The 20,304-nt window shown below is 23.1% G+C and overlaps 3 protein-coding genes across 6 annotated transcripts; 2 read left to right on the top strand and 1 right to left on the bottom strand.

Moving 5' to 3' along the window:
• Positions 1 to 75: 75 nt before the first annotated feature.
• LOC122511271 (probable ATP-dependent RNA helicase DDX49) lies at positions 76 to 4,900 on the top strand. The gene is made up of 5 exons (XM_043626418.1): positions 76 to 422; positions 924 to 1,268; positions 3,362 to 3,537; positions 3,658 to 4,013; positions 4,219 to 4,900. The coding sequence occupies exons 1-5, from the start codon at positions 108 to 110 to the stop codon at positions 4,773 to 4,775; spliced, it is 1,749 nt and encodes a 582-aa protein (XP_043482353.1). The 5' UTR covers positions 76 to 107; the 3' UTR covers positions 4,776 to 4,900.
• Positions 4,901 to 4,919: 19 nt separating this feature from the next.
• Positions 4,920 to 18,951, bottom strand: LOC122511272 (transmembrane protein 53). 4 transcript variants are annotated; one of them, XM_043626422.1, is made up of 8 exons: positions 13,889 to 14,042; positions 12,853 to 12,905; positions 12,637 to 12,652; positions 11,941 to 12,080; positions 11,542 to 11,817; positions 10,894 to 11,162; positions 8,171 to 8,348; positions 4,920 to 5,939 (listed from the first exon to the last, which is right to left on the bottom strand). In XM_043626422.1, the coding sequence occupies exons 4-8, from the start codon at positions 12,028 to 12,030 to the stop codon at positions 5,799 to 5,801; spliced, it is 954 nt and encodes a 317-aa protein (XP_043482357.1). In that variant the 5' UTR covers positions 12,031 to 12,080; positions 12,637 to 12,652; positions 12,853 to 12,905; positions 13,889 to 14,042; the 3' UTR covers positions 4,920 to 5,798. The 4 variants fall into 4 exon arrangements, with proteins under 4 accessions (XP_043482357.1, XP_043482354.1, XP_043482356.1 ...); XM_043626419.1 differs by lacking the exon at positions 12,637 to 12,652; XM_043626421.1 differs by lacking the exons at positions 12,637 to 12,652; positions 12,853 to 12,905; positions 13,889 to 14,042 and adding an exon at positions 18,785 to 18,951.
• Positions 14,556 to 15,468, top strand: LOC122511273 (bromodomain-containing protein 2-like). Its single transcript, XM_043626423.1, has 2 exons — positions 14,556 to 14,667; positions 14,900 to 15,468. Exon 2 carries the CDS (start codon positions 14,901 to 14,903, stop codon positions 15,447 to 15,449), a length of 549 nt encoding a protein of 182 aa, XP_043482358.1. The 5' UTR covers positions 14,556 to 14,667; position 14,900; the 3' UTR covers positions 15,450 to 15,468.
• Positions 18,952 to 20,304: the final 1,353 nt, after the last annotated feature.

The raw sequence follows: 20,304 nt of genomic DNA, 5'->3' as shown, positions 1-20,304 counted from the left end.
AAAATCGGCGGGCCGGTGGTAATGAATTTCTACAATTTTGGCAATTCTGATTTTGCGACGCCATATTGTTGAAGTGAACATAACCTCAATTTTCGAAAGTGTTTCAAATGTCATGTGGTGCACGTGCTTTTTTGGAATTAAAAAATAAATTAACGATGGATAAAACTGAAGTAACATTTCAAGATTTAAAACTAAATCAATGGCTAGCTGATCAGTGTAAAACGATAGGTGTCAAGAAACCTACACCTATTCAAGCAAACTGCATTCCTGAAATATTATCCGGAAAGGATTGTATAGGTTGTGCAAAAACTGGCAGTGGAAAAACTCTTGCATTTGCACTTCCAATTTTACAAAAATTATGCGAAGATCCCTATGGAATTTTTGCGCTTATTTTAACACCTACAAGAGAATTAGCTTTTCAGGTAATTATTTTTAGTTTACTTATTACTTACAGTGTTATTTATGTACAAACCATTCTGTTTATGTCTTTATTTATATTTTTTACTGTATCTCCTTTTATCTTTTTTTACTGTACCTTTTTATGAATTATTATTATTATCACCCTCTTTCCAAATTATGAAACTTAAGTAATTTTTGTATAGATAAATTTTATTTAAATACAAAATGATAAATAGAAACGAAGTTGAAGTCCACAACGTTTATCAACGAAATAAATTTATTTAATGCATTCAAGTATTATTTTTAATTTAATATTGAATTGTAAAATAATTATTATCAAAATATAAATATTAATCTTTTATTTCTAAATATTTTTGTATCAATATTGCTGCGTCATTTTGAACTAATTTACTAAGTGAACAATTTTTTTCGTTGATCAACGTTGTGGACTTCAACTTGGTAATAGAATCAAGTGATGAATTATTTTGACACTTCTTTATAATTGGAGTGAAAAATCATTTTAGATCGCGGATCAATTTGCAGTGATTGGAAAGCCAATTAATTTGAGAAAATGTGTTATCGTCGGTGGAATGGATATGGTTGTTCAGGGTCTGGAATTATCGAAACGACCTCATATTGTCGTTTCGACGCCAGGACGTCTAGCCGATCATTTGGAAAGTTGTGATACATTTTCCTTGCAGAAAGTAAAATTTGTCGTTATCGATGAAGCTGACAGACTTCTCGGCGGTCACTTTGATGAGCAACTGCAAACAATTTTCAGTGCCTTACCAAAAAAGAGGCAGAATCTTCTTTTTAGTGCCACCATGACTGATAGTCTTGAGAAAGTCAAGCAAATGACAGCGAACGACGTAAGTTATATTTCAGTATTTTATATCTTACTTAGTTTATTATTTTACTAGCAAATGTTACGCGCGGGGAACTTGATAGTCAATTTATTATTATTATGCAAATTACAAAATTTTTTATTTTCAAATATGAATTTTTGAATAATTTCAGATTCAAACTTTAAAATAATTCAATTATTAACTACTTTACTAATTAACTATTCTTGTTTATTAATTTCAAAAATTTTAATTAAATTCTTTGCGAGAATTCAATTATTTTCATAAATAATAATTCTTGGTAAGCATTCAATTATTTTTATAAATAGTAAAAATTTTTGCAAAAATTCAATTATTTTTAAACAAAATTTTAATAACATTTCATGAACGAATACAATTCTTTTCTAATATAAGAATTCTAAAGAATTCAATCTTTTTCTAAATTCATCGTTATACAATATTTCAAAATAATTAAATTATTTTATTTATAAATAGTACGATTCTTTGCAAAAATTCAATTATATTCAAAACAATTTCACGAAAGAATTTAATTGTTTTCTTAATTCGTTCTAAAAAATTACAAAAGAATTCAATTATTTTCTAAAATTTTAATTAATTCTTCGAAACAATTCAATTTTATTTATAAATAGTAAAATTATTTGCAAAAATTCAATTATTTTTAAACAAAATTTTAATAACATTTTACGAACGAATACAATTCTTTCAAAAATTTTAATAAATCCTTCGAAACAATTCAATTATTTTTTTAAATAGTAAAATCTTTGCAAAAATTCAATTATTTTCAAAAAAATTTCACCAAAGAATTAAATCTTTTTCTTAATTCATCGTTATACAATATTTCAAAAGAATTCAATTATTTTCTAAAATTTTAATAAAATTCAATAATTAAATGTTTACTTTTAATTATTAACAAACACGATTATTTTAAAAACTTGAATGAAATTGTTCATAAAATTAAATTATTTAAAAAATTTTTAATTAAAATTTTTAAAAAAGCTTCATTATTTTAAAAAAAATTTAAAGAAATTCTTCAAAAAGAATTAGAATTATAAAAAATTTTAACATAATTCTTCACGAAAATTCAATTATTTTCCTAAATAATAAAATTCTTCGAAAAAATTCAATTATATTTATGAATAGTAAAATTCTTTGCAAAAATTAAATTATTTTTAATAGAATTTTAATAACATTTCATGAAAGAAATTAATTTTTTTTTTTAATTTTTAAAAATATTTTTCAAAAAAATTCAATTATTTTTAGAAATTTTAATAAATTCTTCGAAAAAATTCCATTATGTATATTTATAAATAGTAAAATTCTTTGCAGAAATCAAATTATTTTTCATACAATTTTAATAACATTTTACGAAAGAATTAAATTTTTTAAATAATTTTAATAATATTTTCCGAAAAAGTTAAATTTTTTACTAAACTTTTAATAAATTCTTCAAAAAAATTTAATTATATTTATTATTATATGTCTTTGCAAAAATGAAATTATTTTTAATACAATTTTAATAACATTTTATGAAAGAAATCAATTTTTAATAAATTAATTTATTCAATTATTTTCTAAAATTTTAATAAAATTCAATAATTAAATGTTTAGTTTCAATTATTAATAAACACGATTATTTTAAAGACTTAAAAGAAATTGTTCATAAAAGTCAATTATTTTTAAAGTTTTTAATTAAAATTTGTAAAAAAAATCTATTATTTAAAAAAAAAATTCAAAAAAATTCTTCAAAAAGAATTTAATTGAAATTTTCAAAAATTTGAAAAAAATTCTTCACGAGAGTTCAATTATTATCCTAACTAATAAAATTCTTCGGAGGAATTCTATTATTATCAAATTTTTTGATAAAATTCTTTGCAACAATTTGATGATTTTTAATATTTTAATTTTAAAATTGAAAATAAGTACCTATTTAAAAAGAAAAATTATTTTAAAAAGTTAAGAAACAAAAAAGCAAACAACACCTAACTTCAAACTGCGAACAGATTTACCTAAGATTACCGGAATACAACGATTATTAATATAGAAGATAATAATAATAATAATAATAATAATTTTGTACTCAAATATTTTTTCCTCTTAAGGTTTTTTTGTTCGAGTCTCAAGACGATGATAGTAAAATAGCAACCGTAAAGGAACTAAAACAACACTATGTTCTTTGTCCCGTAAACGTGAGAGATGCATTTTTAGTCGAAGCCATCAGAACTTATAGAGAAACTTGTAAAAGTGGATCCATCATGATTTTTGCCGACACTTGCAAGTAGGTGCTTTTTTTATTTCAAATTTGGAAACGAAATTTTAATTATTTTAGTAAATATTAATATTAATTAATATTAATGGCTAATTTTGTTTGTAAATAATCGATTTAATTTCCTTAAAGAAATTGTCAGCTGCTCTCGATGACTTTAAACGAAGTTGGATTCGAAAATGTTGCTCTGCATGCAATGATAAAACAGAAAGATCGACTTGAGGCCCTGCATAAATTCAAAGCAGATCAAGTGAAAATTTTAATAGCCACTGACGTTGCAGCCAGAGGATTGGACATTCCCCTCGTGCAATTGGTTTTAAATCACACGATTCCCAATGTTCCCAAGGAATATGTTCATCGAGTTGGTAGAACGGCAAGAGCCGGTCGCGACGGAATGGCAATTAGTTTAGTAACACCTCACGATTTGAAATTACTTCAGGCAATTGAAGAAACGATAGGAACAAAATTAACAGAATACGAAATAGATGGTAACTTCTTTTCTAGTTAATACTTTTTTTTAACTATTTTAATTTTAATTTTAATTTTAATTTTAAATTTTACTTATTATTGATTCTTTCTTTTCTTACTTGAAACTGTTTTCCTTTTTTACTGTCTTCCTGAACAATATTTCCGAATTTATTTTTTAATTATAGATAATTCCTCTTATTTTGAATTTTTATTTTTTAATTACAGATAAGGAAATCGTAACGATCTTCACTCAGATTTCGGTAACTAAACGAGAAGCGGAAATGAAACTCGACGAAACCGATTTCTTTGAAAAGAAAATGATAAATAAGAGAAAAAAATTAATAATGGCCGGAATGGATCCAGATGAAGTGGAAGAATTTCTTCAGAATCGATTCAAACCCAAGAAATTTAAAAAGAAAAAAATTGATTCTGACAATAAAGAATTGGAAAAATTTGTAAAAGCTAAAAAAATTGTTCCTGACAATAAAGAAGGGGAAAAATTTGTAAAAGATAGAAAAATTGAAGAAAAAGAAGAAGAGGAAGAAAAAGAAGAAAAGAAACAACAAAGTAATATAAAAACGAAAAAAAATACCTTAGGAACAAATTTAACCGAAAAGAATCGAATCAAAGGCAAATCCGTTATTCCGAGGGAAATGAAGAAAAAAAACAATTTAAGAAAAATTGAAAGTAAATCTATACTTTTAAAGAAGAAATCAAGTAAAGGCAAAAAAGATTCCGATATTAAAAATTTACTTAAAAAACGAAAGAAGAAGTCTAGTTAGAAAAGAAACTATTCTTAAATTATTGTATATAAAAAATAATTGAAAATTTCTTTAATAACGACAATAAATAACGATAAACTTTTATAAATATAAGGATTTATATGATTATAAATCAATTAGTGTAATTTAATTAATAAATAATAATTTAGAAAAAACAGTTTCTATTTTATTGCTCTTTTCGACAATATTATCGTCAATGTTTACATAAAATTTTAAGTTTTTTTAATTCAATTTCTAAAAAATTTCTTTTAAAAACTAATATATATATAACTTTTCTACTCAATAGTTTACTATTCTTTTTAGCGTATAAAAATTTACGATAAACACTATGTATTTTATACATATATATTATAAAAATTTACCTCAACATTTTGTGAAAAGGAATCAATTCAAATTAAAAGGTTAAAAACCACTTTTATATCTTAGTATTAATTTCTTAATTTAATTAAGAATTTTAGTTTGAAAATTTGGAAAAACAATTATATAATTCAATATCAACAATTTAATTTAATTGACAAAATTGACAACTGAAATTGGCAGTAATAAAATTTTTTCTTTACTATTAAATGTATAAAATTAAGAAATGCCAAATTTTTCCAAATTTCTAATACTTTAAAGGCTTCGAGACGATATACAATATGAAGGCAAATTTTCCACAATTTTTCAAAAAACAAAAAAAAAAGTGGTTAACTAGAGAGAACATTGCAATATAAAATTGCTGTTTTTATATGCAGCCTTTTTTGTGATATAAAATCAATAGGCTGATAATTCTGTGGCTTAAAAGCAAAAAATTTTTCTTGGCAAATTCGATAATTTTTTTTCGATACTTTAAGGCTTTTTGTAAATCTTTTTTCAAAATTCGTTTTTTAAAACAGTTGACTGGTAAAATTTCATCTTGATGCTTTTAGGTCACAGATTTTGTACTAGTGTATAATGTATATATATGTATATAAGGTGGATGGTCTCATGATGATTTTACAAAAAAAAAAAAAAATAACTGATTTTTATACCGTGATTCTTAAATTAAAGTCGCGTTTTAACTTTTTCTTCATCTTGTATCATTTGCAGCATATTCATGAATGCGTACAATTCGGCAATGTATTCTTTTGGATATTTACGAAAATGTCCGACGTGTGGTGAATTTTCGAATATTTTCACGTACGTCTAAAAAAGAATTAAATTTACATTAGTTTTATTACTAATAATTTTTAGTAATTAAGAAAATTACTATTAACAATTTTAGTAATTAAAGAAATTACTGTTAATAATTTTAGCAGGGCTCGAAGTAGGTCCTTAGATCCTGAAAAAGTCCTTAACTTTTTTGGAATTCAATTATGTTCAAAATTTTTTAACAATTCTCGTAAAAATTTCAATTATCTTTAGAAATATTAAAATTCTTCTCCGAAATTCAATTATTTTCAAAAAATCTAAAATAAATGGTCAACATCTCAATTATCTTTATAAATAAATAGCAAAATTCTTCGACAAAATTCAATTATTTTCAAAAATTTTAATAAAATCCATTTCAAAATTTCAATTTATTATTTTCAAAAGTATTAAAATCCTTTTTAGGAATTCAATTATTTTCAATAGAATCTATTTAAAAATAGATTTCAGTTAAAATATATTAGATTATAATAATTGAATTCTTTCGAAGAATTTCATTAAAATTTTAAAAATAATTGAATTTTATCGAGACATTTTTTTAAAATTGTCTTAAAAATAATTGAATTTCTACCAAAAACAGTTTTATCACAACTTTTTAAAATGTTTAAATTTCTGCTAAAATTCTGATATTTTTGAAAATAATTGAAATCTTGCAAAAAATTTTATTAAGACTTTTGAAAATAATTGAATCTCTGAAAAGATTTTTATTATTTTACAAAAATATTTAAATTTTTGCGAAAAATTTTATTAACATTTCTGAAAGTAATTGAAGATCTGCTAAGAATTTTGTTATTTTTAATTTATGCCAAGAATTTTATTAAAATTTTTAAAAATAATTGAATTCCTGTTAATTTTTTACAATGAATTTAATTATTTTTGAAAATTTTAATAAAATTCTTCGCAAGAATTTAATTATTTTCATAAATAATAAAATTCAATGCAGAATTTCAATTATTTTTAATACAATTTTAATCGAATTTCTCGAAAAATGTAATTATTCTTAAAAATTTTATTAAAATTCGTTGATAGAATTCAATTGTTGGAAAATTTGTTGATAATGATTTCTTATAAGAATTGAATTTTAAGAAAAGTTCAATTATTCAATAAATTATTTATTTGCATTTTATTTGTATTTAAATAATTGAATTCTAGTAGAATTTTCAAATAAAAATATATTTAAAAATGAATTTCAGTTAAAATTTTAGATAATAATTGAATATTTAAAGCAATATAGCGTAAATTTTTGGAAATAATGGAATTTACAAAATTTTTTTTTTTTAAAGTTTAATTGAGTTTTTTTAATACTATTTTTAGTTTCTATTTTCTAGTATTTATTGAATTAAAGAATTTACGAATAATTGAAATTTCGTAAAATTGAATATTGTAAAGAAATGAATTTGAAAATTGTCAAGAACTTTTTCGAAAATTATGAAAAATAATCGATGTAAAGAAGAATTTTAGATAAAAATTCTTAAATATAATAATTGACCGACAGATTGGCTCAGTCGGATAGATGCCTCGCTTGGCGGTCGTTTAAGGACCAAGGGTATAGTACCCTTGGTTCCGCGCCCATTTGGCTTGGTATTTTTCCGGACGTGAGACAATCTGAGCGGGAGGTTTGACGTCGAGGTATAATGATGTGCACCGTCGATTATTGTCCGGCGAGAAAACCCATTAGACGGGTGGGTGGTCCAGGCAAATGCGAGTACTCCTAATTTTCAAGTCGCTCTGTAGGCGCAAAACTTAGTATTAGGAAACTGTATATAAGAAATATTATGTAAGAGAAAATGTAAACACACTTGTATAGCTAGATAAGCTTAAGACGGGTGTATAAACCAAATAAATAAAAAAAAAATAAAATAATTGAATTGATAATGATTTTAATTATTATAAATTATTTTTATTAATAATTATTATTATTTATTATAAAACATGAAGAAAGCGATGACTTGGAGTCGAAGACTCGGAGTTATCGATTTCTTCATGTTTTATAGTTATGAAAAATTGAATTTCTAGTTTTAAGTAAAAATGTTCTCTTATTTGATTCGGCCTGATTCTATTTTTGTCAGTTAGTCCATAATTTTTAATTTTTGGTCCGTAAAGTTCGTATTTTTAAATTCTTTCACTGCTTCGAGCCCTGTTTTAGTAATTTAAAAAAGTAATTATTGGAAAGTAACACATTTACATATAATTTATTTATTCGAAAAGTGAATATTGAATTAACAAACCTTTGTTCCAAGAGATTCCCAACTATCTCGCACCCTCATATTACTTGAAACTGCTCCTATTGTATCTGTTTTACTCAGAAGAAATAAAGCTGGCGAATGTACAATATTTGTATGAAAAAGTTGACTAGATCGAATGTAATATTGCGTAGCTTGCTTATGAAAAGCAGTTAAATGATATCTGCAAAGAAATTTTTTTTTCTCTTGAGATTAATTTAAATATTTGAATATTAATGTTACAATTACACTTTGTTGCAAATTTAAATTTATAAACTTTATAAATAATTAATGTATCAATACAATTACACAGCTCAACAAAAAAACGAAAAAAATTTGCGCCTGGGTTTATATAACGATTTTTCTATTTATTATTCACTAAAATAAAGGAAAAATATACGTATTCTTTTTAAAGTTTGCTTTTGTAGTAGTTGCAGACATGTTAAGGGGGGAAATCACGAAAATTAGGCATATTTTAGGAATTTTTTTTGGCTCAATAAAATGATCAATTAAAAATCTGTAAATTACGTTTTATTCCATGAGTATTGATATGCAAACTATATTTTTTTAAAAAAATGTCATTGCAAAATGGCTGCGATGTAGCATTTTATTGGAAGGCGTCTGTATCTTAGGGTTCCATGGCCGGACAACTAACGTCCTCACTTTTTAATTTTAAAAAAACCAAAATGTTGTAATTTTCTATACATCAACAGCTATCGACACACGTAGGATTTTTTCGATATTTTGATTTTTTACAAAATGGTGCGTAATTGAACAAAAAAATGACAATTTTCAAAAAAGAAATTCTAAAAATTGTTGATAAAAATAAAAGTAAGTAATATAAAAAAACCTTCGTGTGTCGATAGCTGTTGATGTATGGGTAAAACCATTTTATTTCGCCTAATGTATTTTTGACCTTTATAAAAAATTTCAATACTCAGGGAAAATATTCTTACATGTTCTGGGATGACGAAATGAACAATGATTTGTAAAAAATAATTACATTTCGTATAAAAAAAGATGTTATAAATTGAGAGTACATGAAAAAAGGTTACATTGCCAGACATTACAAAATATTTAAAAAAGGAGGAATCACTTTAAGAAATATAAAAAAAGCGATTGATATTTATTTTTAAAGACTGAATTTGTGTTTTGAACTTGATAAAAGTATCAAATAATTTATAATAAACTGTAAAATATGTTATTTAAGTTTCTGTATGAAATGTCAAATATCGATCATGTTTAACAATTTTTTTTGGCAAAGTAATTTAATTTTAGTAAATCAGAATTATTTAAATAATAAGTATTTTAAATACACTTTAATATTATTTAAATACTTTTTTGATTATCAACTGAGAAATATAACAAAATTTACCTTAAAAATTAACTATTCTTCATTTTCTCGGGATTTTGAATGTTTGTAACTTCGTTGGAGAAAAACCGATTTATGTGAAATTTTTGGAGCATGTAGATTGAAGCAATATCTTCCTACTGCTAAAATTTCGCGATGGGTTTTGCACTAGTCTTCAAAAGAAATTGATTTAAAAAAATTGTTTACTTTGAAGGTTACAGACAAGTATTATAACTAACTTGAAGTTGGTTTGCTACTTGCGATAAAAGTCAAATTCAAAATAAAACGATTTTTTTAAAGTCAGTTTAAAACAAACCAACTTCAAGTCAGCTATAATACTTGTCTGTAACCTTCAAAGTAAACAATTTTTTTAAATCAATTTCTTTTGAAGACTAGTGCAAAACCCATCGCGAAATTTTAGCAGTAGGAAGATATTGCTTCAATCTACATGCTCCAAAAATTTGACATAAATCGGTTTTTCTCCAACGAAGTTACAAACATTCAAAATCCCGAGAAAATGAAGAATGGTTAATTTTTAAGGTAAATTTTGTTATATTTCTCAGTTGATAATCAAAAAAGTATTTAAATAATATTAAAGTGTATTTAAAATACTTATTATTTAAATAATTCTGATTTACTAAAATTAAATTACTTTGCCAAAAAAAATTGTTAAATATGATCGATATTTGACATTTCATACAGAAACTTAAATAACATATTTTACAGTTTATTATAAATTATTTGATACTTTTATCAAGTTCAAAACACAAATTCAGTCTTTAAAAATAAATATCAATCGCTTTTTTTTATATTTCTTAAAGTGATTACTCCTTTTTTAAATATTTTGTAATGTCTGGCAATGTAACCTTTTTTCATGTACTCTCAATTTATAACATCTTTTTTTATACGAAATGTAATTATTTTTTACAAATCATTGTTCATTTCGTCATCCCAGAACATGTAAGAATATTTTCCCTGAGTATTGAAATTTTTTATAAAGTTCAAAAATACATTAGGCGAAATAAAATGGTTTTACCCAAAATATATTTATTTTGCACATCTATACTCATGCAATACTCATGAAATGGTAAATCAAAAATCTGTACGTTTTATTACGTACTTTACAGATTTTTGATTGACCATTTCATTCAGAAAATCCTAAATTATCAAAAATATGGTAAAAACGTTCTCCTATCTACAAAAGCAAACTTTTTTATAAAATAAAATTTTTTTCCTCATATCTGTCGATAAATCTATCATAAAAAATATCTTAAATGTCAGGCGCAAATTTCATGTTGACTTGTGTTATTATTGAGTTGATAATTTTATATTTATGAAAGTACGATTTAAAAGAGAATTTCTGTAATTAGAAACTTACTCCATGTATTTTTTAAACATATTTTGGAGTACGACATTATTTGGAAAAACTGCAGGCGGCACTCCTATTGTAATTTCAGTAATATCTACAGCACTGTCCCAAACTTGTCCTACAATTTTTTCTATAATATGATTATATCGTTTCCGATCTTTGTGAATGTAGTCGCACACCTCACCCCACATATAACCGCCAATTGAAAAGCCATGCAACATTATTTGTTGATAGTTTTTATTCTGATCCATAAATTCCAAAAGTTCAGCAGCTACTTTCTGAAAAGTGATTTTTCATTTTTGAATTTATTTTGTTTTATAAATTAAAAAATCAATTATTTCTTCTAATTCTCGAATTACTAATTATCTTTTTTCCATTAAAAATGTTCCTAAACATTAGAATTTTCGATATTTTTTTTACTTCAACTAATCACACGAAACAAAATAAAAAATAGTAAAAGAACTAAAAGAAATATTTCTTTTATAAAAAACGTATTTTTTATATTAAAAAATTGATTCACAACTAAGTAAATATTTAATTTTAATTGTTATCCTTATGTAGTAATTTTGAAAAATTGTTAAATAGAAGAAGTTCGTTCAATTGATATTGAGCGTTGGAAAATTGAGAAAAATCATTAAATAGGGGAAAATTTTTTACTCTTGTTCCGTTGGCAGGCCACATTAGTTGCCAAGGACTGACAGTGACAGTGACAACGTCAAAGCCTTGTTCCATGTAAAAAGCCGCATATTTCATAACGTGTTTACGTTGAGCTAAAAGCCAACAGAGTAAAACTAAAAGTGGTCGATCTTCGGAAACAATAGAACCTTGACTATTGAACTTGTCAGTTTGAATTGGAGTTTCTTGAGTTATAAGTTCAATATTTTTTGTAATTCGATGAGTTGACACGAATCTACAGGCCATTAGTCTCAGCATCTAAAAGTGATATAAGTAATTAATTTTAATACGAATTTTCTGAAAATTCCAATAAAAATTACACTAAAATTTTAATAAAAGTATTAATTAACAAAAGTTGGAAAAATTAAATTAAATAATTACCGTATTTTGCTGATGCTTAGAAATTGCTACTGTATATTGAGAGAGCCTATTTGTCGATAATCTAGAGAGAGCCATTCTGGTCAGTGCCATTTTTACTATTTTGCTTTCCTTTTACTTCTGGGCACAAAACGATCTAAAATCTGAAAAAGAGTAAATTTTCAGTAAATAATTTTATTCTTACAATTAAATCCTAATTTTAATATTCTGATAATATTTAATAATTTTCAATATCAATATATTTATTTTGAAAACAAATTAATTATTTCTATAATTCGAATTTAGAGAGAAAAATATTCCTCAGTCATAAATGATAATTGAAGGGCTACATAAAATAAGGGGACGAACGCGAGGCTTGGAAGGGATATTACCAGTCGGGTAGCAGTGACAAGCCTTGAGCCGCTCACTGCTACCTGACTGATATTATCCCTTTCAACCACGCGTTCGTCCCCTTATTTTATGTAGCCCTTCAATTACTAATCCAAAATTAAAAGAAAATGTGATTAAATATTTTTATTAATATATTTTATACGACTTTTCTTTTGGAATAATTTCTCAAAATATTTGCTTACTTTGTACTCAGTTCATTTTATTACAAAGTATATTTATTTTGATATTAATTAAAATATCGTATATTCATATTTCAGGTTCAACGGGAACATTTTAAATTAGAAATATTTTATCAGTTTTTATTATTACCTGCTGTTGAAGTAATCTTAAATGATAACAAAAATATAAAATAGGAGTAAAAAAAAATAAGTACTATTCACAATGAAGTTAAAAAATGTAACACAGTAGTTAAAATTAAAACTTAAAAATTAAAAATTAAAAATTGAAATTAAAAATTAAATAATACAAATTACAAAAATTCATTGTCACATTTAAATTTATTTAAAATAATTTTTAAATTATTACTTTTTATTTCTTGTGGCTTCTCGAGGGCATTTAGTCCATAAAAATCCCACTAACTACAAAAATGAAAAATTTTCGATTGAAATGTTTATTTTTTCAAATGAGAAAAAATTAATTTGCAATTTTAACAAAATTGAAAAATGAAGCTTCATTAAATTATATTCCATGTCCCGAAGCCTCAAGTCCTAACATTCACTGATCACGTGATCTTAATTCCAAAGATCATTCTGTGTCTGAACAAAAAGAAATTAATTTAATTAATAATTTAATTATTAGTTTTAATTAAAGTTTTCTCCTTATTAACGTTTCGACTCTAAGACTATATATTATTGGAAATTATTTTCAACCAACAATTGATAATTAAAATATTCAAATGTTTATTTTTGCAAATTTTTAATTTAATATTATCCATGAACATTTATTATCTATGCTAATTAATTTATTAAATATATATTAAAATTTTTCCTCTCTAAATATTTTATATTAAACATGAAAAAAACAAGAGTGTTAACAAAAAATGCTTTTATCATTCATTACAATATTAATTGAAGTTTTAAACAAAAATATCAAAATTATAAACAATTATAATAAAAGTTTGGTTATGTTTTTTTGTGCGTGAGAAAAATCATTAAAATCCAAGAAAATTATTAGTTTGCAGTGTTTATAAAGCAATTTAAATATTCAATGAATTATTTTCTAATCACACGAATATTTTGCGACTTTCTCGATTTGCAGCGACGGTATTTCATTTTGTAAACAATAAACTATGATACATTTATGCATATATTTCTAATAAATAAAAGAAAAACACTTTTACTCATAACAATATTTCACCCGTGATGTAAGAAAATACACTTTTGTTAAGTATTTAGAAAGTAAAATCACTGACTTATGTTGCTGCTTAACATAACAATAAAACATGCAGAAAACAACTATATTTTCCTTTTTTTATAAATACCTACACACAATGACATTGAAATCAACTTGCAAAAGAATTTGATAATCAACATAATTGCATTGAGATAATTTTCATATTTACCGTTAATATGCAACTGAATGCAGATAATTGTAATTGAAAAAAAATTATATTATACTTTGTCAGCAAAAAATTATTTCTGCACTATAAAGAGTTTATGTTGGCTCGAGTCAAAACTCAAGACTGAATTGACAGATCATGGCGCTTAAGCGCCATGCATACAAATGTATGTATGAGTACGCATTAAAATGTATATGTAACATATGTATATAGATATATGTACAAAGCATGTACAAAGCTACAAGACAAATTTTTTTCAATTGATTTAAAAATTGAGAATTAAAATAATTGGAAATAAAAAATTCTGAAAAAATAAAAAGAATTTACAAATAATATTTTGATAATTTTAAAATAACTTGTGAAAAACCGACTATGAATATTTATAAACATAAAAAAAGATATTAAATTTCAATAAATATTCTTCAGAAAGTGTTTTTTTAAAAGAAAAATAATTATTTAAATTTTTAAATAAACGTTTTCCTACTAAACCATTTTTAAGAAAATCGAAAAAAATTTACTGAATGAAAAATTAATTATTGAAGAAAGAGTTTAAATTATAAAAAAAACTTTTTTTTATAAACATTTCTGATCCACCAATCAGAAATTGAAGAAATAAATAACCAATTAACCAATTGGATTAGTGGTTTTTAAATATTTAAATGCCGTTAAGATTTAGTTCCAATTCTTCCCGCTTGGGTTAATGTTTACTTTTAAAGCTGTCAAAATAAGTGTTTCAATTTGTTGACATTTTTCATAATATTTTATGAAAATAACTAGTTAAGGTAATTATTTTAAGGCATAAATATCAAATTTACGTTTCTTTGTATTAATTAAAATAAATTAGCTATTAGCATTGTGTATACTTATCTTGGAAAATTGATTAAAAATTTGCAAACTGTAATTCTAACCTAAAAATTGTAAATTATTTAAATTTCGAAATCTATGTTTTTTCGATATGGAAAATTGCGCATAAAATTTTTACAAATGAATTTAAAAATAAAATTTCTTTTATAGAATGAATCAGAATTTAAATCAACGAGAGCAATCAAATGCTCTAAAGGCTTGTAAAGAAATACTAGAAGAACTTCTTTCCGAGAAACATGTTGATTATGCCTGGCCTTTCTATCAAGAATTTAGTAAAGAACTCACGGATATAATTCACAAGAATCAAGGTACAATTGAAACTCCAATGAATTTTCAAATTATAAAATCAAAAATGGATAATCATGAATATAAAGTAGCTCATGAATTTGCCACCGATGTTCGTTTAATGTGTAAAAATTGTTCAAATATGGAATTTCTACCGTCACTAGTTGTTATATCAAAAAAATTACATCAAGTTTTTGAGACTTTGTATAGAAATATAATTGACGAATCAAGTAGAAAGTTGGCCCAACAAATTGGCAATTTAATTGTCATGAGTAATAATGCAGTTATTGCCTGTTCTTTCAATGAGAATGAATTTGAACCAACAGTTTGTTGCGATAATTGTTTATTTCAAAATAAATCAGTTGACAGTGATTCAGATTCTGATAGTTCATGTGAAAATTTAGAAATTGACTAATAAATTGTTAAATTTAAAATTTTGTAGTTTTTACCAACGAAACCACAACGAAACTTACAAGTTTAAATTAAAAATAAAATACAATTTTACTTAAATTGTAAAAAAATAATTTTTACATTAATGTAAGTATAGTAAGAAAATATTTTATCAATGATAGTACATATTAACAAAAACGAATAGTATATATTTTTCAATTTGTGTATTACAATTTTTAATTATCGTGCGTTTCAATAAAAAAGATTTTCACCATTATAAATTAATTTGAAAACTTTTCTTTGCTAAAAAATTTGAAAATTTCTTACTTGGAAATTTTCTTCGAGACAATAAAAAGAATTTATATTTTAAATAAATATGGGAATAAATTAATCCGGCTTGAAAAGAAAGTAATTATTTTAAAGAAATTAAAAATAATGTGGATATGCAGAACAGGGTTGGCACAGGTCAGGGAATTCAGGGAAAAGTCAGGGATTTTTAGTAAAAGTACTCGGAAAAAATTGAATTTTAAAAATTCATGAAAAAACTGAATTTTGATGTTTTTTTTGTTTGTCTCGTAAACTATGAAATTACCACGAATTTTAATACAAAACCTTGAATTTTTTCTATTTCAGACAATAATTTCTTCTTAAATTACTTAACTTTACAAGAACTATCATAAAATTATGACTTATAAATTATTTAATGAATAATTTTTAAAATTTTCATAAATACTAGATTGATAAAACAAATTTTAGTTAAAAATACTAAAAAATTGAATTTTGGAAAAGTTACAAATAATTCCAGAAATTCAATTATTTTTAAAAGTAATAAAATTTTTCGCAGAAATTCAATTATATTCAAAAATTTAAAAAAAAATTCTGGTCACTTCAATTATATCTTTAAAAATAATAAAATTCTTTTACAAAATTCAATTATGTTCAAAAATTTTTTAAAAATTCTTGTCAAAATTTCAATTATCTTTATGAATAATACAATTCTTTTTCAAAATTCAATTATTTTTAAAAACTTTAATAAAATTCTTGGCAAAATTTCACAGGAATTCAATAATTTACAAAATTTTTAATAAATTTCTTCGAAATAAATCAATTATTTTCATAAATAATAAAATTTTCACAGAAATTCAATTATTCAATATAAAAAAATTCAAAATTTTTTTCGAAAAATATCAATTATTTAAAAAGAATTGTATAAAATTCGTCGCAAGAATTCAATTATTTAAAAAAAATTTAACAAAGTTTTTTTTCAAGAATTCAATTATTTTTAGAAATAGTAAAATTCTTCACCGAAATTCAATTATTTTTATAAACTTAAATGAAATTCGTTGGAAGAATTAAATTATTTTCAGAAGTAATAAAAATCCTCGCAGAAATTCAATTATGTTCAAAAATTTTTTAAAAATTCTTGTCAAAATTTCAATTATCTTTATAAATAATAAAATTCTTCAATATTCAATTATTTTAAAATTTTTTTAAAAATTCTCGTCAAAATTTCAATTATTGTTATAAAATATAAAAAATAAAAATAAAAAAATCAATTATTTAAAAAGATTTTTATAAAATTCGTCGCATGAATTCAATTATTAAAGTTATTATAAAATTCTTTTCAGGAATTCAATTATTTTTATACATAATAAAATTCTTCATCAAAATTCAATTATTTTAGAAAAATTTTAATAACATTTTTGGGAAATTTTTTAATTATTTTCATAAATAATAATTCATAAAATTCATCGCAGGATTTTAATTAATTTTTGATACAATATTTTAATTAAATTCCTCGAAAAATGTAATTATTCTTAAAAATTTCATTAAAATTTGTCAAAATAATTGAATTACATATTTAAAAATTTGTTGATAAAATTCTTTATGAGAATTCAATTATTCAATAAATTATTGAATTCTTCTAGAATTTTCTAATAAAAATTGATTGAAAAATAATAGAACATTTTTTTGAGTATCTAATAATTTTTAGAGTGAATCAGAATATTTTTTAGGGTCAGGGAAAAAGTGAGAATTTTGTCTGGAAATCAGGGAAAAGTCAGGGAAAAATAAAATTAAATATTTGTGGCAACCCTGTAGAAATTAGACATAAGTAAGCAAAGTGAAGTTGTAGGCTATTCATTTATAATTCTGCAACAGACAGAAGAACAGCAAAGAATCACTAATGACAAATAATTGATCGTAGATCGTCTGCGTGTCATGTATGGTCACGAATGACAGAATTCAATAAAAAAAAAAAAAAAAATTAGTAAATGTGTCGAAATAATTCTTCAATTTACTTGTGGTGATAAATTTGACAATATTTACTTTTTAAACTCAATTAACGCGCTTACAGTAATTTATTATTATTATTACTATTATTATTATTATTATTATTATTATTATTATTATTATTATTATTATTATTAATAATATTACAATTTTTGTAATTTGTCTTTAAATTCACTTTATTTTCTTTATTTTCGTCTTTATTTTTACTGGCAACTTTTTTTTGTCTAAATCAATTTTTTTTATATTCCACTTTATTTTTTTTTATTTTCTTTATTTTTTACCGGCAACTTTTTTTTGTCTTAATTTTTGTTTCACTTTATTTTCTTTATTTCTATCTTTAATTTCATTAGGTAGCCAACTTTTTTTTTGTCTTAACCAATTTTTTTTCCAAAGTAAACACTTAAAATCAAGAAATTAGTATAGATAGAAACATTTTTCTCTCTCGAGTTCCAGAAATTACAGGTTACAATTTTTTAGAAAATAAAAAATTATAAATTACCACAACGTCTGTCACGCGAGGTTTGACCTCCTTTTTATTATATTCTTCAATGAGAATATATATATATTTATATATATTTTTTTCTAATTTCAATTGTGATTCATAAAATCATTAATTTGAAGTAATTCTAAATACTGCACATGAAATGAAGTTATTCATTGCGTAATAATTTATGCAAGCTTCCATCAAGCATAATGAAGGAAATTCAATTTCTAATTGCATAATTTTCTTCATTAGTAATTTAGAAAAAAAAAATGGTTTAATATCAAAACTTAGAATTGCATCCGCTTTGGAAAAAAAGGAAAAGAAAATAATTTTTGAAACAATTTTTAAATTTAAAATCAATAATAATATAATAATAATAATAATAAAATTATTTTTACTGATTTAATTAAAAGTTGAAATTAACGATCACTTTGAGTCAAGGTTTTGGTAAAAAAAAATAATTATTAATTATTACATTATTGTTATTATCATTACTATTATTATTTTATTGATTTTATTTTATTAATATTATTTTTATTATTTTTATTATTACTTTGTATATTATTAAATTATTAAATACTTACCGATAAAAAGCGGAACTAAATGTAAATCAGCATGATATGGAAAAAAATGAACTATAATTAATTTATTGCTGTGAAAAAAATTGTGATGATTAAAAAAGAAGGAACGTATGTTTAAAAAAAAGCACTCACTATTCAATATACTTCAATTACTGTCGTTACTGTCGTTTGAGTGGCTGAGATAAAACTCAAACGGAAGATGTATTCTGAAGCCCCTCTCTTTTTCTTTCATGAATTTTTATGAGGATCCCCTATTCTCTTTCCTCCTGTCTCCCTTCTTCTGCAACCGGAAGAAATCATTAATTAGATACAAATTTAATTTTCAAACGTAAATAAATAAACAATCACAGTTCATATATTAACTCTAGAATGGAAAAATATTTTTTGACAACTAATTATATTTTATTAAAAGTAATTTAGTAGAATTTGTAAAATTAATGTAGAAATGTATAAATATAAATTAATATAAATAATTAATTTTAATTTGTAAAGTATGTATAAATATGAAATTAATATGAATTTAAATTGAATTTATACAAGAGAAGAGTTTAGTGGAAATTTTTGTCTCGTTTCTGTATAAATTTTAAAAAGTGTTTTTTTTTTTGCACAAATCGCGAATTTGAAAATAGGGTTTTCTTTTTTCTTTAACAATGTTTACGTAAGCTCATTAAAATTAATAGGCAAAGTAATCAAATTACGATTTTCCGGTATGATATTGTTTATGATAAATGAAATAAAATTTTCAATATGAACTTTTGAATAGTAAATTTTAGAAAATATTAAAAATCACTTATAAAAACATCGATTTTTACTGTTATATAAATCAAAAAAACATCAGAAATTCAAAATTTCGAATACAATAGTATTGCAATTTTTTTGTAATTTTAAATAGTCTATCATTGCACATAAATTATAGAAGTAAATTCTTTCATTGCCAATGTGGGAAAACAAATTAAAACATTTTTGGTTAAAAAAAAAAATTTTTGTTTCAAACAGAGAATCCTCCTTTTTTTTGCAATGATATACTTTTTTGTTGCTTGGAAAAGTTGTAAAACAAAGAGAATTACTTTTTAATTGTTTACAGTACTTTATTATAGTTTATCGACGATTCGGACATTATGTAAACCTATTTTCTGAATATTACAATGGGCACAACAAAGACGAGTGATTTACAATATGCAACATTTTTCAATTGCAATGTATACACGGCATTTGAGGCAATTTAATACTACCTAAGATTGTTTTTTTTTTGAGCACTCTGAACTGTACGATTTTGGCTAGGCGAAAGGTAAAAAAAATTCCAAAAAAGAATTTACAGAATAGAAAAATGTCCATATTAAAAAAAAATCACATTCATTTCTTTAAAATTCATTTAATGTAAAAAAGTTAACACTAAAATTTATTTCATGAAAATAAAATAAAATTTATTTTCTTGGATTTAATCTAAATAATAAAGAAACAATTCATCTTTAATTCAATAAATAATTTAAAAATAATTTCAGATTTCTGTTACTTCACATCAC

The sequence above is a fragment of the Leptopilina heterotoma genome, unplaced genomic scaffold (assembly GCF_015476425.1).
Source record: "Leptopilina heterotoma isolate Lh14 unplaced genomic scaffold, ASM1547642v1 Lhet_81, whole genome shotgun sequence".
NCBI classification, from domain to species: Eukaryota; Metazoa; Arthropoda; class Insecta; order Hymenoptera; family Figitidae; genus Leptopilina; species Leptopilina heterotoma.
Note: the sequence above shows the minus strand (reverse complement) of the source record. Positions and strands in the feature narration are given on the sequence as shown.